The sequence below is a fragment of the Suillus plorans genome (assembly GCF_016647745.1).
Source record: "Suillus plorans strain S12 chromosome Unknown HD556scaffold_3, whole genome shotgun sequence".
In the NCBI taxonomy this organism is placed as follows: domain Eukaryota; kingdom Fungi; phylum Basidiomycota; class Agaricomycetes; order Boletales; family Suillaceae; genus Suillus; species Suillus plorans.
The window spans coordinates 162,984-185,956 of NW_024537387.1; the positions used below are offsets into that span (position 1 = coordinate 162,984).

At 46.1% G+C, this 22,973-nt stretch overlaps 5 protein-coding genes across 5 annotated transcripts; 3 read left to right on the forward strand and 2 right to left on the reverse strand.

Moving 5' to 3' along the window:
• Positions 1-2,688: 2,688 nt before the first annotated feature.
• HD556DRAFT_1225670 (uncharacterized protein) lies at positions 2,689-3,434 on the reverse strand (the record flags this gene model as incomplete). The annotated part of the gene is made up of 3 exons (XM_041297032.1): positions 2,689-2,943; positions 3,008-3,202; positions 3,246-3,434. 3 exons carry the CDS (start codon positions 3,432-3,434, stop codon positions 2,689-2,691), a joined length of 639 nt encoding a protein of 212 aa, XP_041166365.1.
• A 6,995-nt stretch (positions 3,435-10,429) lies between these two features.
• Positions 10,430-12,397, reverse strand: HD556DRAFT_1532868 (uncharacterized protein; the record flags this gene model as incomplete). Its single annotated transcript, XM_041309536.1, has 10 exons — positions 10,430-10,486; positions 10,540-10,747; positions 10,812-11,008; positions 11,105-11,248; positions 11,306-11,547; positions 11,616-11,945; positions 12,024-12,086; positions 12,138-12,203; positions 12,250-12,270; positions 12,373-12,397. 10 exons carry the CDS (start codon positions 12,395-12,397, stop codon positions 10,430-10,432), a joined length of 1,353 nt encoding a protein of 450 aa, XP_041166366.1.
• Positions 12,398-12,811: 414 nt separating this feature from the next.
• On the forward strand, positions 12,812-13,171 carry HD556DRAFT_1436934 (uncharacterized protein; the record flags this gene model as incomplete). Its single annotated transcript, XM_041305625.1, has 1 exon — positions 12,812-13,171. The coding sequence occupies one exon, from the start codon at positions 12,812-12,814 to the stop codon at positions 13,169-13,171; it is 360 nt and encodes a 119-aa protein (XP_041166367.1).
• Positions 13,172-13,389: 218 nt separating this feature from the next.
• On the forward strand, positions 13,390-14,263 carry HD556DRAFT_1523297 (uncharacterized protein; the record flags this gene model as incomplete). Its single annotated transcript, XM_041309212.1, has 2 exons — positions 13,390-13,729; positions 13,770-14,263. 2 exons carry the CDS (start codon positions 13,390-13,392, stop codon positions 14,261-14,263), a joined length of 834 nt encoding a protein of 277 aa, XP_041166368.1.
• Positions 14,264-15,251: 988 nt separating this feature from the next.
• HD556DRAFT_1261442 (ABC protein) lies at positions 15,252-22,650 on the forward strand. Its single transcript, XM_041299055.1, has 42 exons — positions 15,252-15,395; positions 15,445-15,916; positions 15,972-16,023; positions 16,084-16,149; positions 16,203-16,559; positions 16,618-16,662; positions 16,723-16,857; positions 16,906-17,079; positions 17,147-17,153; positions 17,207-17,259; positions 17,314-17,458; positions 17,509-17,559; positions 17,611-17,677; positions 17,730-17,847; positions 17,903-18,292; positions 18,342-18,455; positions 18,512-18,625; positions 18,672-18,716; positions 18,768-18,843; positions 18,885-19,289; positions 19,341-19,464; positions 19,516-19,596; positions 19,653-19,755; positions 19,809-19,851; positions 19,906-19,926; positions 19,976-19,990; positions 20,038-20,103; positions 20,152-20,235; positions 20,287-20,461; positions 20,505-20,553; positions 20,609-20,681; positions 20,738-20,790; positions 20,844-20,868; positions 20,917-21,118; positions 21,171-21,251; positions 21,302-21,365; positions 21,421-21,436; positions 21,489-21,765; positions 21,816-21,901; positions 21,958-22,019; positions 22,071-22,216; positions 22,283-22,650. The coding sequence occupies exons 2-41, from the start codon at positions 15,681-15,683 to the stop codon at positions 22,182-22,184; spliced, it is 4,464 nt and encodes a 1,487-aa protein (XP_041166369.1). The 5' UTR covers positions 15,252-15,395; positions 15,445-15,680; the 3' UTR covers positions 22,185-22,216; positions 22,283-22,650.
• Positions 22,651-22,973: the final 323 nt, after the last annotated feature.

Below are 22,973 nucleotides of genomic sequence, written 5' to 3' on the forward strand. Positions count from 1 at the left end.
GCGCTTTTTGTCTTTTTCATGTTTAAAGCTCTCAAGGAGCTATATGACACTTCCAAACACTTTAAATTCATCTTCGCACCACCCCTTGTTCACGCGCCATGATTGCGCGCATCGCGCGATAATTCCCGCGCCTCGCGCATCTATCATTTTAGCAGAGTTTCCGCACTATCGCATTTCTATCGTTCCTCCCCTTTTAAATCACATTTCTGTCATTCAACGCGAAATATATTCCAATCAGCTATCCAGGCGCGACTTAGGCGCGCGCCTGACGCATACATATGCGCCTAACTCCCCTATCATCATCTTTAACTTCGCACTTTCCACGTTTATTCGCATTCTTCACATTTTTGCTTACCATGTCAATTTCGTTACTGCACACCCTGACGTGCACTATTCTCTTTCACCTATGCGCCTATTGCACCTTGATAAACCACCCTTACAGCCCATTTGCGCAACATTTGCGCCTAATTCCACACTATATATGTCTCTTGCTAACACATTTGCAGAGAAATGGCCATTCCTCGCGTGTTCGGCCAATATAATCAAATTCGCACGAAATCACCCCAAGGCGCGCACATTGCGCGCATCCTATCAGCTCGTAGAGCTCTTCTACACCCCTTGCAGCGCCTCCCATTGGCGCGCCTTCAACCTGCAGCGCGTTGTGCAGGAATTCATTCTGCCGGTTACTAGCCCACCTTGGAGTCGCAATCAAAGAGGCTTGATGAAGAGGCGCCTAGCACCCCAAGCGCGCCAGCCTTGCACATTCCAACCCTACCTTGGGTAAAGTGTCAGCTCGCAAGAGACGCGAAGTGCGCTAGTCATGCGCACTCGCACGCGCTCAAGGAGGAGGAACCAAGCACCCAAAGCGCGCCAGTCTTGCACCCTCTAACCCTCGCCTATGCCACATACACCATGCGCTTCGAGCGCTTCAGCTGCGCATCAATGAAAAACACATAACAATGCTGTTTCATAGGATACCGTTTGTTTTACCCTGGGTTTCGTCCAGCGCTCCTTCATTTTTAGTTTTTCTCATTATAACACCGTCAAAGGACTAATAATGCGCTGATATATATGCATATAGGAATCACCTAGAAGAACATAGAAGAAAAACAACAAAACAACCTTAGATTGTGCCCGCCTAGCTCAATAGGACATTATTTTCTCTTCTTACGCATGACGCGGCACCATGCTCTTTTTACCTTAGAACGCGCCCATATGCGCACAATCTTCCCACGCCCATGCGCCTCATGCGCGCGTGCATGCGCTTCCCGCGCCTTGCTCATAGGAAGGTGTAGATGTCGACAGCCGCACGAAGAAGACAAGTCGGATAGGACATCCGCAATGTTTACTGTTTTTCCTTCACATTTTCACATATAGTTTTACTCACACTGTTCAAACCCTTAGCACCTAATATTTAGCACACCTAGCAGGACTTGGTTTGGACATGGATTGGATCGCTCTTGGACCGCGCCACTTCACATCATACCCACCCACGCATATTGGACTCCAAGATCATTGCGCAACAGCTCATGGTGTCCCCACAGAATACAACACATGCGACACTCACGCGCATTCTCGTGCCTTGTGCGCGCGCACTCTCCCACGCTTCGCGCGCCATATCCATATCACTCTCACACCATCGCCTCATGCCCATGGCGCATTGTTCACATCAGAGTCACCCTCGCAACTCGCCATGCTATGCTGTATTCCCGCACCCCTGCGCCTAAATGCGCGCACATTCCCGCGCCTTCGTGCCTAGCACGCGCAACCTCCCACGCTTCATGCATACCATGTGATACATTCCTGCACTCGCATATTCATCGCCCAACAACCCAAGCACCGTACATGCATCGCACTCGCATACCATCACTCGAGATCCTCACCACACGCGCGCTGAGTGGGGACACTCAGAATTTAAGTCCCTGGGAGATGTAGAGACTCATGCCTCTCATTGTGTGATATGGCAGTATTCACTAGGGAGTACACAGCACGAACTTGTAGCATCACTCTGTGTGCTATCCACAGCTATTCCTATATGAGGCGCAGCTTTCCCACGCACGACTTCCTGCACTTTACGATGTATACGCGCGCGCGCTTTCCCGCGCTTGATCGCCCTATAGCGCCAGCCTTCCGGAAGCATCCATCCACTGTCCACCAAGCTCTCTAGTGCATGTATTTCCATTTCCCTTATTTGCATATCATTCCACCTTTATTTATATCATGGACCCTTACTTACATACATATATCTTTACATACCTTACTCGGTAGCGATTCGGCTCCGCATGACAGCGCTTAGGCGCCATATAAGCGCCAGCATTACCTACCAACTTACCTTTGCTACCTCCCACTTACCCACTTACTACCTAGCAGAATATAGTTGAAATCTATTCTTTGACACCTCGCGCTCACATCACTTGTTTTTCATCTATCATCACTTAAGCAAACTCACACTTACTCTCACTTGTTTCCGCTCACGCAAGTGCGCGCGTACCTTCGCTTTCCCGCGCCTCGCGCGCACCTGCGCGCTTTCTCGCACTTCGCATCAGCCGACCAGTAGCGCCTTCAGCGCGCACTACTAGATCCTTGCTGCACTCGCTTCCCCTTTAGGGTCGAATGCACTTGTCGTCTCAGGTATAGCAGACTAGGCAATGCGCGACCTTACAACATTTACAGATACAGTCTGGAGCATCATTTGTTCCACTCTGTATTGTTGTTTCTACACCGCGACCCTAATTTCACGTGCAGAGATCCATCTAAAGGGTTGAAGTCATGTAGAATAGGATCTGTCAAATCAGAATCGAGGCCATCCTCATGGGCGTCGTTGTCAATGTCATCGATATCGTTTATTTGGCCTTGTGATTTCGCCCTTGAATACTCATCAAAGTCAAAGATTCGACGACGAATGTCATCCGCAACGAGTAGCCAGTGGTCTAAACGAAGAATCTGTAATTATTATGATACTACATCAGTAGTTGAATGAAAAAAAAGTGGCTTTGTAATATCTCACCTGTTCGGCGACATTCTTAAAATTGGTCCGGCGCTGGTACCAATCCTTCAATGGACCGTGCATTTGTTCATTCGGCTTCGTGTTGTAGTTCCTCGTGACTCCCTTAGCTTCAATATCATCGAAGAGGTGCGTGGTCATGTGGAGTTTTGGAAAATTCCAGTTTTTGTCGTCCTCCTCAGTCACCGTGATGTATTGCTACAGCTAATACTACTATTCATTTGCTACAGTAGAGTATTACTAGACACACCTTCATAAACACCGTCAGGGCTTGAATGGCACCTCTGCCCTCGCTGATTGTATTGGCTGTGTGAACCTCGAAGGCGGCATACATGTCGACCTCAAGGTAAAGGCACATGCAGCGAAGTAAAAGGTATCCAAGCAGAGAGTCTTCCTCAGTCAGAATGTCGTGTGTAGCATATATTATCATCTGTAGTGTAATGCATTAATAGTGAGACAATTGCACACAATAATAGAAGTACGAACCTTGGAGATATCTTCGTGGACAGAGCTGTCTGCAAATACGATGTTCATTACCTGGTTCAGATGCTGTCACGAGTTCCAAATACGAACCATTATACGTTCCTAAATTCTAAGTCCTTTAAGCGCCCAGTCACAGCGCCTGTTACTAAGAAAGTATTTATAGTTGAAGATGTCCCAACAACGGCGTCTATTGTAGAGTTACCTAAAGAACCTATGAATGAGTCACGTGACTTATCGGAGTATGCCGGACTAAACTTTATTCCAAACGACCCTGACAGAATGTTCCAGAACCTTACAGTTGCTGCGGCACATGTCATGACATCATAGTTATATATAGAATCGTACGATATCATCTTATTATTTGATTGGTAGTTAGTTCAGACTCAGTTTCGATCTCAGTTACAAATATGTGTATATAGGTAGTATCTTGTAGTCAGTAGTTCTTTAGTTCAAACCTCTTGTATCTCCTAGTGAGCAATCCGAGACGTACCTGCTGCCTTATCCTCTTTGTGATTATCTTGTGTTTGAGTCCTAGTCTCTGCCCAGCGTTAATTCGTTATTGGGTTGTGACATTAAGTTTGAACTATAGGAGACTCTGACTCTCGCGTTACACTCTCGCACATCTCTTTCTTTGCTTGGCCATATTGAAAGCCCTTTCATATTGTCATTCAAACAAAGCCGTTTACTCTTTGCCCGGTCTAAACAACCGAGACCTTTCATCATCCCTTGCTCACTTGAGCGCAAACTTCATACCTATCCGCTTTATTAGTTAGTAGTCCTATACCAGGCCCTGTCTTACCACAGCCGCCAGTATACGGAGGTGTTGACGACATTAGGCGTCTCGCTGCAACTTTGAGTGCTGGCCCAAAACCCTGCCTGCTCAACGTTACTATAGTTTCCTTTTACCCATACCTTTTTCATTACACACGTAGGCATTCGTTTCGAGTCAATAGCGGAACTGTCTAGACGACAAACCGTGCTTTCGACCTACGAGGATTTAGAGACATACCCTAGTGAGACTCGCACTTGTAAGCTTCGGCTGGAAGAGTGATAACTTGTCCTAGGCTTGTACCCTCAAAACGGAGATTGCATTGTCCCTAGTTTTTCCCACTCAATCGAGTATAGTTTACGTATCCTTTTCTTAGTCAGTATTAGGGAAGCGTCAGTGTGGGATTTTACCAGAACCCCTTGACCCTGAGCCAGTGGTAGATCCGATCAGATATCGGGGACCGCTCAGTTTTCCATTACATAACTTTCTTCTTTTCATCATCATTCCCTTTCGGAAGAGCCCTTACGAGCAGCTCTTCAAACAGACATCAGTAAATCGGGTTCCAGAAAACAACTGGTACTATGTCTTCCCAACCACAACAACCACAACAACCGCAACCGGCACAAACTCAAGAGCAATGGTTCCTACAATACGTACAGGACCAAATCGCTGCTACCAGTAGCATCCTTCTGCAAAAGATAACAGAACTAGAGCGAAAGAACCAGGAATTAGCCACTAAAAATGGAGACCTGGAACTACGCTTAAAGACACAGGAGGATGAAACGGTTAGGATGGCCGCTGCACAACCATCATTCGGATCAGCGGGGGCTGCAATGATGGGAAACAATACCCCAAACATCAAATTCGCGAAACCCGCAGATTTCACTGGAGAAAGAGACTCCATAGATGCGCGAACCTGGGCCGCTCAAATTGCCCTGTACCAATCACAATGGCTGAACATCACTGAGAAACAAAGAATCTCGGTCATGCTATCATTCATGAAAGGAGCAGCCGGAAGATGGGCGCAGAAATACATCGAGGACCATGCAGAAGGAAAACTCACCATGGAAAAACTCGACGACGACTTCACTGCTATGTGGAAGCAGGAAGATCAAGAAGGGAAGGCGATAAGAGACTTGGATTCTCTCAAACAAGGATCTTCGTCAGTCCCAGAGTACGCAGCCACTTTTAGACAAAAGGCTGCACACACTTCATTCTCTGATTACGACCAGTGACAAAAGTTCAGAAACGGACTTCAAGACCGCGTCAAGATACAGCTCGCACATGTTCCTTACAAGGACAAAGACACCATGAAGAAACTGGTGGAACACGCGATCCAGATCGGACGCAACTTCGAAGAGCTAGATGCGGACAAGAAGAAAACAACGTGGTGGACTCCAAAGCAAGGAGGTCCCAAAAACTACGAGTCCAAAGCAGGTCCAAGTAGGGAAAGTGATGCCATGGACGTCGACTCCGGAAAGCAAAAGTGGGCCCCCAAGCCCCAAGGAAAGACTGGATCTTTCAAATGCTACCGCTGTGGAGGAGAAGGCCATATGGCTAGAAACTGCAAAGACGCAGTCGCGCCAAAAGCGCAGGTGAAGGCTACTACAGTGCCAAAAGAAGAGAACTCAATGCCGCAGTGGTTCAAAGACTGGACTGCTAGCAAAGAAGGCAAGGGTTTTTAGAAGGGTCGAAGTCAAAGTCTGCGAACTTAGACCCGAACAATCGTTTCTCCATTCTATCTACGTTTTCGGATGTATCAGAAGTATATATTAAATCCAAATCTGAGCATTTTTATATTCCGATTACGTTGAAAGGGAAGAACCGACAAGCAGACGTGAAAGCGCTAGTGGACTGTGGAGCATCAACATTATTTATCAGTGAAAGATTCGTAAAAAAGAATGAGGTCCAGTGTCGTAAATTATTAAGACCTATTCCGGTCAAAAATATTGATGGCTCGCTAAATGCCGCGGGATCAATGACACATTTCGCAGAACTAGGTCTAAAGATCGGTGATCATGTTGAGGATGAAGCAGCCTTCATGGTTACGGACCTAGGAAACGATGATGTTATTATCGGCATAGATTGGCTGAGATATCATAATCCGGAAATAGACTGGAATGCTGGACAGTTTGCACTTTCTCGATGCCCGATTAAATGTATTACGAAAAAAGAACAAAGACAAAAAAATAAAGAAAAAAGAAAAGAACAAAAAAAGACAGAAGAAGTGCCAGATCTGATTCCCACAGAAGAGGATGACGAAGAAGACATGGCGATGAAAAGGGCGACGGTTGAGGAAATAGAAGATGAAGAGTATCCTGGAGAATGGATCAAATATAAAGCCTCAGTCGCCACGGAGCAGAAGGTTGCAGAAGAAGCAACAAAGGTGAAGAAATCGGTTGAAGAGATGGTTCCCGATTGGCTTCACGATTACCTGGGAGTTTTCTCAGAAGAAGAATCTAAGCGCTTCCCTGAAAAAAAGAAGTGGGATCATGCGATAGATCTTAAGGATAATGGCGATCTCCCGCCAAATGCGAAACCTTACCCCTTGTCACCAAAGGAAATGGACACTTTGAAAGATTGGTTGAAAGCTGAGACCGCACTGGGATGTATTAGAGAGTCACAATCCCCAGTGGCAGCACCTTTCTTCTTTGTGGCCAAGAAAGATGGCAAGTTAAGACCGGTGATGGACTATAGAAAGCTCAATGAGAAGACGGTTAAAAATGCATATCCGCTACCGAGATCTCAAGATTTAATTGACGCTTTAACCGGTGCCACGATGTACTCCAAGATGGATGTACGATGGGGGTACAATAACATTCGCATGAAAGAAGGAGATGAGTGGAAGGCGGCCTTCAAAACGCCGTTTGGTCACCACGAACCAACCGTAATGTACTTCGGGTTGACAAACTCCCCTGCCACGTTTCAAACAATGATGAACGAGATATTCAGAGATCTAATTGATGGAAAGACCGTAGTTGTCTATATCGATGATATTCTCGTGTTCACAAATAGCAATAAGGAGCAACACCGGAAGGTTGTACGTGAGGTACTGAAACGACTAAAAGAAAATGACTTGTATCTAAAGCCTGAAAAATGTAGCTTTGAACAGTCAGAAGTCGAGTTCCTCGGTTTGATAGTGGAGAAGGGTGGTGTTCGGATGGACCCTGTGAAAGTAGAAGGAGTGATGAATTGGCCCACACCTAAATGCGTTAAAGATATTCAAGTGTTTATGGGTTTTGCCAACTTCTACAGAAGATTTATCTTTGGGTTTTCGGACATTGCCAGACCAATGAATGACTTATTACGGAAAGATGTCAAATGGGACTGGACGGAGAAACAACAAGATGCATTTGATGAACTGAAGTCAAGGTTCACAACAGCTCCGATTCTAGTCATGCCGGACGTTGAGAAAAAGATGAAAATAGAAACCGATGCTTCTGATTATGCAACCGGAGCGGTTCTATCTCAACTGATGGAAGATGATTTATGGCATCCCGTAGCCTATTATTCGAAGTCAATGAATGATGCAGAACGAAATTATGACGTTCATGACAAAGAATTATTGGCGATCATTCGAGCGTTGGAGGAGTGGAGACATTACGTGCAGGGAAAACCTCATCATGTGGAGATCTGGACGGATCATAAGAATCTCGAGTATTTCATGACGAGCCAAAAGTTGACAAGAAGGCAAGCCAGATGGAGTTTATTCCTGGCGGAGTACGAATTTACGCTCCAACATAAGCCTGGTGTAGTTAACGATAAGGCAGACTGTCTATCTCGGAGAGAAGACCACAGAGAGGGGGTAGAAAACGACAATTCTGATCGTGTTCTGTTAAAACCGGAGTTTTTTACTGTAAAAGCTGCCAAAAGAGGTCAAGTTCTAGTGCAAGGAGAAAAACAATTGCTGAGAAGGATAAGGCAATGCACAGAACAAGAACCTGAAGTCGCTAAAGCGTTAGAAACATTGAAAGCGGCACCGGTACAACTACGCAGAGGGATTGAAGAATGGAATGTTGAGGATGGATTGGTGTTATTCCGAGGATTGGTTTACGTTCCAAACGATAAAGAGATCCGCCGAGAGATATTGGAGTTGTTTCACGACTCTCCACCGGCTGGACATCCAGGACGAGCCAAAACCTTAGAATTGATTTCCAGAAATTATTGGTGGCCTTCAATGACAAAGTATGTCCACGATTACGTAGATGGCTGTGATAGATGCAGAGCAACGAAGATTCACCCAACGCAACCACACGGTCCGCTTAAACCAAACGAAATACCAGCGGGACCTTGGCAATCAATCACTTGTGACTTGATAGTAGATTTGCCTAAAAGCGAAGGGTTCGATTCTATTTTTGTTGTCGTTGATCGATACACAAAACAAACGCACATCATGCCTACAAAAAAGGAAGTTGACGCTCGAGGAATCGCGAAACTTTTCTTAGATAACGTATGGAAACACCATGGAACCCCGAAGCAGGTGATATCAGACAGAGGAACACAATTTGTCTCCAAGTTTATGGGACAAGTGTCGAAACGCCTAGGCATAAAATGGAACATGTCAACGGCTTATCATCCTCAGACAGATGGACAAACGGAAAGAATAAACCAAGAAGTTGAGCAATATCTGAGAATGTTCACGTCTTACTGCCAAAATGATTGGGTAGACTGGCTTCCGCTAGCAGAATTCGCTCACAACAATTCCGTCACTGTAACTGGTCATAGTCCATTTAAAGTACTCTACGGATACAACCCAGAGTTTACTTTTTCACCGATTTCCAACTCCAAAGTACCTGCAGCTGATGAACGAGTGGATGTAATGAAAGAGGCGAAAGAAGACGCAGAAAGTATGCTGCGCATGGCTAGTGAGCGGATGAAGAGATTCTACGATAAAGGAGTAAAAGACGCACCACAGTTCAAGAAAGGAGACATGGTCTGGCTCAACGCCAAGAATATTCATCAAAAGAGACCAAATAAGAAACTCTCCGACCGAAGACTTGGTCCGTTCGAAGTGCTTGAGAAGACGGGTGATGTAAATTACCGCCTGAAACTTCCAGCAAAATATCAGATCCATCCAGTATTTCATGTAGAATTACTCACTCCGCATTCCCCCTCGACCTTAATCCAAAGACCTCCACATCATCGTCCGCCGCCAGAGATTGTATCAGAAGGCGATTCCGAATGGACAGTACGAAAAGTCCTAGACTCGAGACTGCACAGATCAAAACTCCAATACCTAGTAGAGTGGGAAGGATATCCGATAGAAGAAGCGACATGGGAACCTGAAGAGAACCTCGAGAATGCGCGGTTGAAAATACAAGAATTTCACCGGCAAAATCCGAAGGCATTGAATCCCCGCAAAATTAATAAATCGGTGTTCGAAACACAAGAATTCTTGGAGTGGCGTCGAAACTTTATCCGCCCAAATGTCTTTCGCGATGACGCTCAACCTAGAGAGGGGGTAATGTCACGAGTTCCAAATACGAACCATTATACGTTCCTAAATTCTAAGTCCTTTAAGCGCCCAGTCACAGCGCCTGTTACTAAGAAAGTATTTATAGTTGAAGATGTCCCAACAACGGCGTCTATTGTAGAGTTACCTAAAGAACCTATGAATGAGTCACGTGACTTATCGGAGTATGCCGGACTAAACTTTATTCCAAACGACCCTGACAGAATGTTCCAGAACCTTACAGTTGCTGCGGCACATGTCATGACATCATAGTTATATATAGAATCGTACGATATCATCTTATTATTTGATTGGTAGTTAGTTCAGACTCAGTTTCGATCTCAGTTACAAATATGTGTATATAGGTAGTATCTTGTAGTCAGTAGTTCTTTAGTTCAAACCTCTTGTATCTCCTAGTGAGCAATCCGAGACGTACCTGCTGCCTTATCCTCTTTGTGATTATCTTGTGTTTGAGTCCTAGTCTCTGCCCAGCGTTAATTCGTTATTGGGTTGTGACAGATGCTTCAAGTTTCGCCATCGCGGAAATGCTGCAAAACTATAGATATATTAGAAGAGGGTAACATGTTAGATAGCACAATTAAAAGAAAGTGACGCACTTCTTATCAACCTGGGCTACTTTTGCCCTTCCGAGACTCGCCAAATACTTTTGCAGCTCGGCCCAGAAATGATGTGACCAAAGGCCACCATGGTGGTAGTGACATCAATCGTGTGACAATGCTCGATGGACATCCGAGTACTGGATGGCCCATAGTGAATTCTGAAAAAATATGTTGTATTAATAGCTTCGCAAATAATAGACACAAAACTCACAGTAACATCGCGAAGTCCATATCGTTTGAGAAGTTCCTCTAGTTCTTCATAGGTATCTTTTTCCCGTGCAGCCAATACAATTTCACGTGATGTGTTCGTGATTCGGCGAGGATATCGTTGTGAGGTATCCCAAAGCTCATCTCGAGGAATGAGACAAATGGGACATGGCCAAAGGCTCATGACCCCTCGAGTAAGCGACATGACACATCTGTAAATTTTCGTTAGGGAAAGCACAATGTAAATACTACGAGCAAAATGCAATTTATACTTACTGTTCTTCATAATCAGCCGATAAAATAAGTAGACAGAGAAAGAACCACTGATTGATCCCATCTAGGCAAGAATACCATTGTCCGGTCCTTGATTTCGAAGCCAGAGAAGAGGTGATTCTCGCAAATGACTCATGCCAAACCATGTTTTTGAAGTTCACCCAGCTCAGCTTCCCAGCATGCTCTTTATCCTCCGCCACCTAATAATATCACAATCCCACCGTTAGTGCTGACAATGAGAGACAAATGGCAGGTCATACAATTGGCAGCCATCCTACAATGTAACCACTACCTACACCTCGTCCGTTCCGAATGTCAGTAGGTAGATTTGCTAAGCGTGCAACAACCAGGTAACCTTTCACAGTGCCAAATGATGACAGCCTTGTTTTATCGGCGTACAAGATGAAAGCTAGTGGCTTCGCATCTCGTGGTAGTTGTGACTACAAATGTACAATGTTTCATATATAAAATCAAAAGTAAAACCATCAGATACATACTTGCACATCCCAAAAGTCTTGTGTGGTGTAAGGTTCATCTACAAAGGGGACAAATGTTTGCCCATCAAACTTTGATAAGCGCTGTGCATCGAACATAAAGTGAGGGAAAAGGTGGGGGTCCCGAAGGAGATCAGTAGCAAGCTCCCAAAGGTCTCTATAGTATACATCGAATGCCTGCATCTCGCTGTTATAAGGCACAGATATCACTTCTTTCATAAACTGTACTTTGAGAAAGGTCAAATCTGGCGCCATACAGTAGAAACGAATATAAGGACCTTAGTGATCCAGTGGGACGCTGCATCCCACTTACTGTGAATATCTTTATAGTTCCTAAGCATGAATTTATCCTTTCTGACTGAACAACGATGGCAAATATTGATGAGACGGTCTGTCTGTTCATTGTTTAGTCCAACCTCGAGAGCAAACTCGGCAACTTCGAATTCAAGCCGAGACTGAAAAGGGCACCAAGGGTGGTGATCAGGAGGGGTGTCAACTGAAGAGATTGCCGGACGACGATGGAAATTACTGAATGCATGGACTTTCGTTTCGATCCCACTATGTGGGTGGTGCTCAACCTTAATATCATCGAGCGAATAGGTAGGGAGTGCTGCTGCATCCACAAATTCACGTTCAAGAGGGTCTGAAAATCGATAGTGTCATTATTGTAGCAATAGCGACGGTTCAGAGTAGTCAATGAAACACGCGCTAATAGACTCACCAATCAAGCCAAAGTCTACATCAAAGTCGTGTGCGATGTCATACTGGGGTACTCTCGCCTCAACTGGGAGAGAGGCTCATACAAATCACGGATGTCAAATAACAGGAAATGTACTTGGTGTATGAGCGCGACTAGGCTGAGCTGTCCGTCGTCCATCAAGTACAGAGTTCACTGCAAGATCTACAGATTACAGTCAGCTTTGAGAACCGATTCAAAATCAACATACCTTTTTCATTCTGGATTGCATCTACAACAACTTGATCGCAGCGTCGCTTTTCTGCATTCATCTCGCAGGCTTTCCTATGAGTGGTCCAACCTCACGGCTTGATTTTTTGACCGCATAACTCACATAACTTTGTGCAGCTGGGGGCCATTTTGTAGAATAATAAAACAACAGTGTTATATGACAGTGGAAGGATGGAGAAATCAAGAAGAAATCACTATTGGGTACTGATAGAATGATAAGGGGAACGACGTTGATGTCACATCACGCCTTACAATTGATTGAAACTCAGCCATCAGAATTCTCTTAACGTTTCAGGGCGTAATCAGAATTGCCTTGCCATTTCAGGCAGCATTTCAACGGCATCTAAATGGGCGCCCATTGCAACCGCTTTCGCAAATTTCCGACATCTGACACAGTCTACAGACTCGCAGAGATGTAACTTAAATCTGGTCAATAAAACATACAGGCAAAGTAGAGCGCACATCCTCTGATTTCAGCACAACACAATTCGTTCGACGGTGGAATCTCTCAGTTAAGACATTTGAGACACTCAGCAAAATTCATGCAAACCTTTCGATACCAAAGTGCTATAAAAGCTGCAGTTGAAGCATCATTTGCGTGGGCACCTCTGCTCTCAGCCGAACCTCGTGATGCAGATGACCTTGCTAGTCCAGAGAGTATCTTGCCTGATGCCAAATTTGCGGCTCTCGAAGAATCGAAGAAGACTGAAGAAGTTCTAAACGTTGACGAAGTGCTGGAGGAAAATGCTTTTGATTTCAAAAAGTTGGATTGGGTGAAAGAAGGAATGATACGACAGACTATTCTGGATGAGATCGAGGTGATTAATTCAACAACGGCGCCGAGGATGACGGATGTTACTCCCGGTGTTCTGCCGATCACTGACCGTGGTTCCATTCAGTGAACGCAAAGTTTAAGGGTGTGAAAGTCGGCGACAGTCGGCGAAGTTCACTTGAACGTGAACGTGTCAGGTACCATGGTCCTTGTTCCTTATACTAAATGTTTCTCTATTGATCAAGGTGAGTTTTACGTTCTTGCCATGATGTATTAATGTAAACTGAATCGCACAATAATCTCAATAAACAGTCCTCTACCGAGTACAGCCAGCGCTGGTAATAATACATGCGGATTCCCCGTGCCCCCACTCCTGTGGTTCTTGGTGCAAAATGTAGCCCCGCTCTTTTTTCTCGCTCTCCTTCGTCAGCACTGATTCACGACCGTCATCTCATGGCTAGTAGTGGCAGGAAGAAAACTCGGAGTACCAATCGGGGCTGGCGGTGGGCAGAATTCGTAGAACACCCTGGCTATGAGAGCCCAGCGTCGATGTCGCAGCAGAAGGCTAAAGTAATCTGCACCAGACAACTCGAAAATTATGTTGCGGCAGAACAGGTTCATGATGAGCGGGAGGTACAGTTTGGATCGCGGGGCCATGTACGGGACGAGAATGCGATTAAGGGAGCAGGTAAGCACTACCCATTTGTTTCTGACGCGTTTTATTGTAGTGTGGGCTACTGGCATGCACGACCCACAGCGGATTTGGCTTGTTAGCCGTCCGAAAACTCTCTTGATGCATATCCGGGATTGTAATCTACACATAGAGAGCATTCAGGCACACGCGCGGTCTGACCTTCTAGCATATCGCTCACCCAATAAATCTGCTCGTTTCAATCAACCTGTAATGATGCATGCTGCGCTATCTGCACCTCAGTCGTGTGATGATTCCTCTCAAATTGTGGGACCGACTGCAGCACATTCAATTTATTTTCCGTCTTCTGCCAGTGCGTCTGCGTCTGCGTCTGTATCACCAGCTCTTGGTCTCGTTGTTCCAGATCTTTTGATGCCATCTGCCGGTTGCTCTTCAGGGTTGTTATCTTTACCAAGCCCATTGGCATTTGATTCTCGTGCACTCAGTCCTGCGATGTCTGATATCACGATTTCACCTGAATTCCAGCCACTCGACATATATACACATCTAACGAGGGGCCTCCCAAGATGAGATTGATTTGACTGGCTTGCTCGTCAACAGTATCAATGACGGACGGTGATGAACTTGGAAGATACTATAATGATGAATCTATGAGTCACAATGGTCGACAAGTCTCTTCATCCCATCGGGGCGCTTACCGTTAAACTATATATACGTGCCACAGGTGTCCGAGGTGCGGTGTGGTACTGCGGATATCGCACGGCTCAGTGATTTTGGGCGCTGCCGATGAGAATACGTATGGTTGATCTGAGATGGCAGTACACACTGCGAACTAGAGCATTAGCAATGAATTGCAACACGGAAATTTCTACTAGGAATAGCATACAACATAAAGGCGGCCTGGCTATGGTGGCGGGAGGGAGAGGTTGATGGCGGCCTTATGCCACATTGCTTCTTATTGGCTTCGATCCCTCTCTCAATACTTGCGACAGCCAAAAAGAGTTATCGATAGAAAGTACTGCGAGAATTTCGGACCAAGGTGTCCGGTGTGAAATTGCGATTAGCTGGGATAGTAAGCGGCAGCAATGAATGAGTTCAGTGGGACAAAGCAATAGAAGACTCACACAAGAGACGCGCATATGTTCATAATGGTCAGAGCAAAGATTCTGTACCAGGACAATCGAAGAGCCTCATCGACAGCATGCTCGTTTCCGCCATTCTACCTAGCGACGATACAATCAGTGCCCTGACCTGTCTACTAGACAACGGCATGAAAACAATTCATGAAACACGATCATCAATGCACATTGCACTGTCTCCAACTGGGATGTCAGCAGGCACGGAAAAGTTGAGACTACTCAAGTGATACTGAAGAATTTCAAGCCAACACAGGGCGCTGGTTGAATTATGACGACTAACGAAGAACCAGCTGGAGTCATGTGAACGAAAAAGCAACCGTTAGCCTGAAATTCTGAATGAGGTTGTAGGAGATTGCCGTGGTGATCTGACTCAGACCCGGGTACGTAAAGGAATCAATTGATTAACTTTCAACTTGAATGTACTAGTATGACGTTCATGAACTTCTTCGGTATGAGGGAGGTGCTACCTCTTGATATATAATATCACAGAATATCCGAGTCTTCTGGCCAGCTGCAAGCCTCGGTGCCGAATTACAGCGACTTCCATCGACGACACGCTTTCAGCTAGTGTATAACTTTATCACAGCTGGTAGCTCTAATGATCTATTATAGTAGAGTTCAACTAGGAATTCAGGCCGCTCGATGCAAAACAACTACGAGCAAGCTGAGATACTGGCGGCGGTCACTTGTCTGGCATAGACCTTGATCCTCAGCTCTCTTCCTGGGTCACAAGTATTCTTCAGCCCTCGTGTCTCACTGGACGTTTGATGGAGTGACAGGTGACCTAGGTGACCGTGAGGTTTCTTCAAGCTAGCTTACACGGCACGCCTCATGCTTATCTTCATGTAATGACAATGTGTATTTATAATAGGCCGATGGTGCTCCGAATCTTCCTCAGCAAGCCTGGCCCAGTATTCGCTGTTCCCATCTCGTTCCGTATGAACTCCCAACTGTCAGAAGAATCTACGAAGGGGGACAAGGAAAAGGTTGAGGAGATCAAAGGAGCCAACCCTCAACCTTTAAACCTTCAGCTTGACACTGGTGATGAGTATACCAACTTTCGTCGAAAATGGTGGCAGTTGTGGTAAGTAAACTATTTTTCAACAAATGTCCTCCGAAGTTCATCGAGCCGCGGGCAGGTTACCTAAGGACCCGCCACCTCCAGCTCCCCCGTCTCTGGAGGATGCAGCGGTATGCAATCCCCTACGCTGATTTTCTGGAGGACCCTTCTAATAATATGATATTTTACAGCTGACGCCTTTGGCCAATGCTTCCATTTTCTCTCAGCTCACCTACTCCTGGGTCACAGATATAACGGTCAGTCATTACACCTTGATACCGACGTATACTGCTATAATGCACACATCCAGATTCTCGGATATCAGCGCACACTACAAGCATCTGATCTATACAAAATGGATCCATCCCGAGAGTCAGCCGTCCTCGCCACTAAACTTGAAGCTGCATGGCAGCAGCGTGTTAAGGCAGCAGCCGAATGGAATGCACGACTTGAGAGTGGGGAGCTCAGACCGTCTCTCCTCAAACGTACCGGCTGGGCCATGCGTGCAATTTCAAGGAATGACCAGAAACAAGGCGCGACTTGGTCTGAGCGATATGCAGCATCTCAGAACCGTTGGCGAGAATCCGAAGGGCGGAAAGAGGCCAGCCTCGCTTGGGCTTTGAATGATGTCTTTCGTGGGATGTTCTGGATTGGAGGTATATTCAAGGTACGAATTTTCCTCTCATTTATTACTGTCATAATCAATGTACAACAACACTTGTCAGGTCTTTGGTGATACTGCGCAGCTCATGGGTCCAATTGTCCTTCGGGTAAATAACAATTTTTTGTTCTGGTTGTGGTAGCCTCTGACGCCTGTCCTCCCCTGGCAGCAAATCATTCTCTTTGCGCAGGAGCGTTCCGCTGCAATCATTGCAGGAACACCTGGCCCTAATATCGGTCGTGGAGTTGCCATGGCCTTTGGGCTCTTTGGGCTCACTGTGGTGGCCAGCATCTGCACCCACCAGGTTTGTAAAATTTTATGAATTACACTCGGCTCACCTAATGTTCCTAAGTTCTTTTGGCGTTCGATGGCAACAGGGGTTCTGGCCAGAGCCGCGCTGATAACATGTATTTACGAGCGTGGAGTGAACCTGACGGGCAAAGCGCGCGTTAAAATCAACAACGCTACGCTCGTGAATCATATTTCTACTGATGTGAGCAGGGTTGACGCGTGTGCGCAGTGGTTCGTGAGTTGCAAACTCAAGCACTACACTCTTGCTGTCGACTGACTTGTAGTTTGTTCCTCGTCACTAGCATGCAGGTCAGTATATAGAATCTGACATTCAGATTTAGAAATGACTTACTGTCCTTAAGCCTGGACCGCGCCTATTCAGGTCACAGTTTGTTTAATCATTCTCTTGACTGAAGTTTGTTGTACGCCGTGAAAAGTTCAGTTTATTCTAACCGCACTTAAAAACTAGCTCGGGCCATCTGCACTCGCTGGTTTCTCACTGTTCATACTCATGATTCCGATTCAACAGTGGTTAATGACACTGCAACATCGTATTCGCTTAGTGTCAATGCAGTGGACTGATCAACGAGCTAAAGTTCTGCTAGAAGTACTTGGTACGTAACCTTGAGGCAACTGGGACGTGTAAGGACACTGAAGTGCATAGGGGCTATGCGGGTCGTCAAGTACTTTTCATACGAGGTTCCTTTCCTTCAAAGTAAGCATGACGTCAAGGAAGGTCAACAACATACTCACCAACATTGCTCAGGAATTTTCGACCTTCGAAAGAAGGAACTGCATGGTATTCGATGGATTCTTCATCTAACTTCGGCGAAGTAAGTCCAGATGTGTATAGCATGGTGACGCCTCCTGATTAAATATACACAGCTTGGCGCTCGCGACTTCGCTGCCAGTCCTCGCTACCACACTAGCTTTCGTCACGTACACCCTCACAGCCCATGACTTCAACGTTGCTGTCATATTCAGTTCGCTGAGTTTGTTCCAGGTGAAATTGTCTTTTGCGGCGGATATGAACACCGACCTAATCGAGAGACAAATAGCTTCTCCGGCAACCAATGATGTTCATGCCTCGTGCTCTATCGGCTATCCCCGATGCATCCAGCGCGCTTCAGCGGCTCACACGGGTGTTCCACGCGGAGCTTATTTCCGAAAATACACTCTTGATTGACAAGGACCAAGAACTCGCGCTTTTGACGAAGGACGCAACATTTGAGTGGGAGTCCTATGAAAGAGATTCTGGTGAGGCTTTTAGCTCGAAGGGTGTACGCGGCGGTCCATCGAGGGGTAAGGGCAGGAGTGTGAAAGAGGACATGGCGAAGGAAAAGCCTGCTCCTGGAAAAGATACACCTCCTTTCCAGGTAAAGAATGTGACCATGACAATTCCACGAGGTCAACTTGTTGCTGTAGTTGGGCCTGTTGGGAGCGGCAAGGTAACTTCGTCGAATGAAATTCTTGACGCGACTGCTCACCTATGAATAGTCCAGTTTATTGCAAGGACTGATAGGTGAGATGAGGAAGGTCTCCGGGCATGTCTCGTTTGGCGGTCGCGTTGGATATTGTCCGCAGACCGCATGGATCCAGAATGCTACATTGGTCAGCATAATGTCACCCTAACAAAGGCAAATATACCTCTAACAATCTTACTCTAGCGTGATAATATTACTTTTGGTCAACCATTCGAGGAGGACAGATACTGGCGCGTTATTGAAACCGCTTGTCTACTTCCAGATCTCCAACTGCTCCCAGATGGGGATTTGACTGAGGTATGTGAATGAATTCAACTTGATATCGCTGCTCATGTTATTTCAGATCGGAGAAAAGGGAATCAATCTCAGCGGTGGCCAAAAGCAGAGAGTGAGTTCTTGGCTTGCATCCGATCAGAATCGATCTTCATCTTCCACCCAGGTCAACATTGCTCGTGCCCTGTACTTTGAACCTGAAATCGTCATATTTGATGACCCACTCTCAGCAGGCGAGCTATGTGATTTATATGATATCTAACATACTGAAGAATGCCTTCAGTGGACGCTCATGTCGGAAAGTCGTTATTCCAAGATGCCATCGTGGGTGCCCTGCGAAATCGCGGCATTACCGTCATTCTGGTCACGCATGCGATCCACTTCCTCTCCCAGGTAGATTACATCTATACCCTGAACAACGGCGTCATCACAGAGAGTGGAACCTATGAGGATCTGGTCTCTCAAGGTGGTGATTTTGCGCGTTTGGACCTAGAGTTCGGTGGCCATACGTCGGAGGGGGAAGATGCAGACCAGGAAGACCAGGAAGTCACTCCGCAGACAGGCATTACGATCGAGGATGTGAAGCTGAAGTCAGAAAGAGCCAGAGAACGGGCTTCTGGCAGTGGGAAACTCGAAGGTCGCTTGATCGTCAAAGAGAAGCGGTCGACGGGCTCTGTGTCCTGGGGAGGTGCGATCAAGTTCATCTGAGATGTTTCCCTAGACTGAAACGGTCTCATAGTGTACTGGACATACTTGGCTGCGGGACGCGGTTCAATAACAGTTCCCCTGCTTGTTCTCTTCATGCTTGCGATGCAGGGAAGCCAGATCTTGAACTCGTACACGCTAGTTTGGTGGGAGGCCAAGTCAGTGTCTTTTTATTGACCCTTTGATTCCTTTTCTAAATCCTAGTGCAGCAAATTCGACAGACCAAATTCGTTCTATCAAACGCTGTACGGCTGTCTAGGGATTGCTCAAGCGATCTTCATGTGCTTGCTGTAAGTCGGTCCCTATCGCTGATGGCGGCACGCTCGCTCAACACAACTTGCTGCAGTGGTGCTGGAATGGATTTCATTTCATATTATGCATCTCAAAGCCTGCACCACAAGTCCGTACGCAACGTCTTCCATGCGTCTATGTCCTTTTTTGACACTACAGTGAGTGGTTGAATATGGAAGCGCTAAAACCAATGCTTATCGTGTTCCTGTAGCCTATGGGCCGAATCCTAAGCATTTTTGGCAAAGATATCGACGGTCAGCATCTCATTTATTTGTGCTATGTTATACTTGCTGAAACATTTCATCCAGGTATCGACAATCAACTACCACGTGAGTCATCTGTCACTGCATGGTGAGATGTAACTTATCCGTGGTCCAGAATCAACGAGATTGCGTACGTTAGCCGCACGCTTCATTTATAGAAACTGACTGGAGATCCAGTTGTCATCATGCTGTCCAGCGTGATTGGCTCTGTCATCATCGTTTCTATCCTTGAACCGTACTTTGGTCAGTATATTGATATCATCTGCGAGGGTATGGCTCATGCTTGTCTAGTTATTGCTGTGTTCTTCATTGCTATCGGTTACGGCTACTTTGCTGCCTTTTATCGAGCTGGTGCTCGCGAAGTCAAGCGTCTGGGTTTGTTATTGTATTTTTGACTCGAAAGCCTCCGTTGAAGTTGGTCATCAGACTCTATGCTTCGCTCTCTTCTGTATGCCCACTTTTCGGAGACCTTAACAGGACTGCCCACAATCCGCAGCTACGGAGAAATGAAGAGGTTTATTGCTGCCAATAGATACTACATTGATCTGGAGGACAGAGCTCTATTCCTCGTGGTCACGAACCAGAGGCAAGTAACCTTCAAGTTATGCATATCTTGGCGGTCGTTATTCATCACCTTCCCTCAGATGGCTTGCAATGAGGTTGGACTTCATGGGAGCCATATTAGTTTTCCTTGTAGGCGTCTACCCAATGACAGATACATCGTGCTTGCTCGATATGATCTCAATAGGTTGCTCTTCTCGCGGTGATCGACGTCTCCGGGATAAACGCCGCTCAGATAGGGTTGGTGTTGACGTATACCAGTGGGTCTCCCAATGCCGCCACTACAGTATATACGATCGATTAACCTCTGTCACAGCCTCGCTGTCGCAAATGTGTAGTCTGGTAACCAGACAGACAGCAGATGTTGAGGTAAGGCTTTTCTTACCATCTCCCATGGGCTATTAAATTGTTATTCGCCTCAGAATTACATGAATTCAGTGGAGCGATGTGAGCCCCCAATTCCATCATACCTCAATTCTTACTGACATCTCGCAGTGGTACAGTACGTCGCAGGCGATACGGTACCTCAAGAGGCTCCGTATGAGATCGAAGAACGAGGGCCCCCGACGCAATGGCCTGAACATGGTGCCGTCGAATTCAACGACGTTAAGATGGCTTACAGGCCGGGCCTTCCCAACGTATTGAAGGGCATCTCCATCAAGATTAGGGGAGGCGAAAAGATAGGCGTCGTTGGAAGGTTAGCTGGTTTATTGGATCTACCTATGTAAGCTAATGCGATGTCCCCTCAGGACTGGTGCTGGCAAATCTTCGTTGATGCTTGCACTGTTTCGAATTGTTGAGGTGTCTGATGGTTCAATCACTATTGATGGGTACGTGGATCATTACTCGTGACGAATATTGATTGATTTATCCTTTCTAGTGTCGATATATCCACACTTGGTCTTAAAGATCTCCGCTCCAAGATTTCGATTATCCCACAAGACGTCTGTAAAGTTTCCCTGTACGATCTAACACAGGACTAACGTACGAACTCGATAGCCCCTTCTATTTAGCGGTTAGTATCGTAGATCTACGTGCTCTTGTGCGAAGTGCTAAATGATCCCCAGGGACCATACGCTCCAACCTGGATCCATTCTCTCAACACAGTGACGCGGTGCTATGGGATGCGCTGCATCGATCTTGTCTGCTTGATTCTAGTACCACCTCGAAACAGTCATCTTCTAGTGATGGCGTCGGGAGCGAGCAAGCTCCCACCAATCGCTACGACCTTGACAGTACTATTGAGAGTGAGGGAGCGAATCTCAGCGTTGGGGAGAGATCTCTGCTCAGTCTGGCTCGTGCGTTGGTGAAAGACTGCAAAGTCGTTGTGCTTGATGAGGCCACGTTAGTCATGTGTTCTTCTCCTGGATGCCTGATGTTGAATTTTTTTTCAGAGCCTCTGTCGATCTCGATACTGATAGCCAGATCCAGCACACTATCCAGACGGAATTCCAGGATCGCACGCTACTTTGTATTGCCCGTACGTTTTTATCTTCTGTGCTCTCGGTGCAATGATGTAATGCGATGATACTTCAGACCGACTTCGTACTATCATTTCATATGACCGGATTCTGGTTCTTGACGCTGGCCTTGTTGCTGTAGGTTGATTCGAATGCCTCTTGGTGGTTAATATTCACACACTATCAAAGGAATTTGATACTCCATCCAATCTTTTCAAAATGGAAGGTAGCCTTTTCCGCGGAATGTGTGAGAGGAGCAATATCTCGTTGAAAGATATACTAGAGTCGAGTAAACAGCTTTAGATGGCCAAGTCTGTTGATTTCTTTTCATATTGGTAAGGACTGTACCTATTATATGGTCTCTATTTCTTGTAGCGATCTTGAACCATGTTTTCATATAGCATACAAGTCACTGATAGCGGAAGAGCCGCCTACATTTCCAAAAGCCTTTCGGAACTGTGGACAGTCGTGCTTTTGATTTCGACATCATGCAGTACGGCATTGCAGTGTGCAGGTATCTCTTGTAATTCTAAAGGTCAGGAGGTGAACAGATCGCTTTCTTGAATAATCATCACGACAGATCCTCGACCAAATGTGTCCTCTCTGCAGACCACTTGGCAAGTATCGCCCTACACAGTATTGCTAGTTGGTACATGTACACGCTCCCGGAAGACAATCGAAGCCATGCTAGTTTCGCCGTCGGAGTCAGCGACGAGTTTTGCGTGATATTCTCGAACACTAAGGATGAGGCGTCCTCCCAGTATCTGCACGCCCAAGGAAATATGAAGAGCACCAACGAGTATCGGAACTTCTGGCCATAGAATATGAATCCTACAGAAACAATGAGCAGCGGTTGAAAGATGTAGGTCGGCGCACCACAAGCTCTGGAGCGTCATTCGCAAACTGAAGGCAAGAGACAGAAACAAAGCTAGTAGTAAGTACGTGCGGAACTTGAGAAAAACATAACCACATGCACGTCACAGCATCAATCCGTTAACAGTACTTCCACCCGGATCAATTCGCAGGATGATGCCATACATCATGATGGCTCTGCAAATTGATGCAGCGCCAATCCATCAACTACATGATGAA

Excerpts from the sequence above, each read along its gene's own strand:
- HD556DRAFT_1261442 (XM_041299055.1), top strand. The coding sequence starts at position 15,681 with ATGACAATGTGTATTTATAATAGGCCGATGGTGCTCCGAATCTTCCTC. Across the intron at positions 19,290-19,340 it reads GGGCTCTGTGTCCTGGGGAG|TGTACTGGACATACTTGGCT; the intron begins GTGCGATCAAGT and ends ACGGTCTCATAG. Across the intron at positions 20,462-20,504 it reads CAGAGGCAAGTAACCTTCAA|ATGGCTTGCAATGAGGTTGG; the intron begins GTTATGCATATC and ends ACCTTCCCTCAG.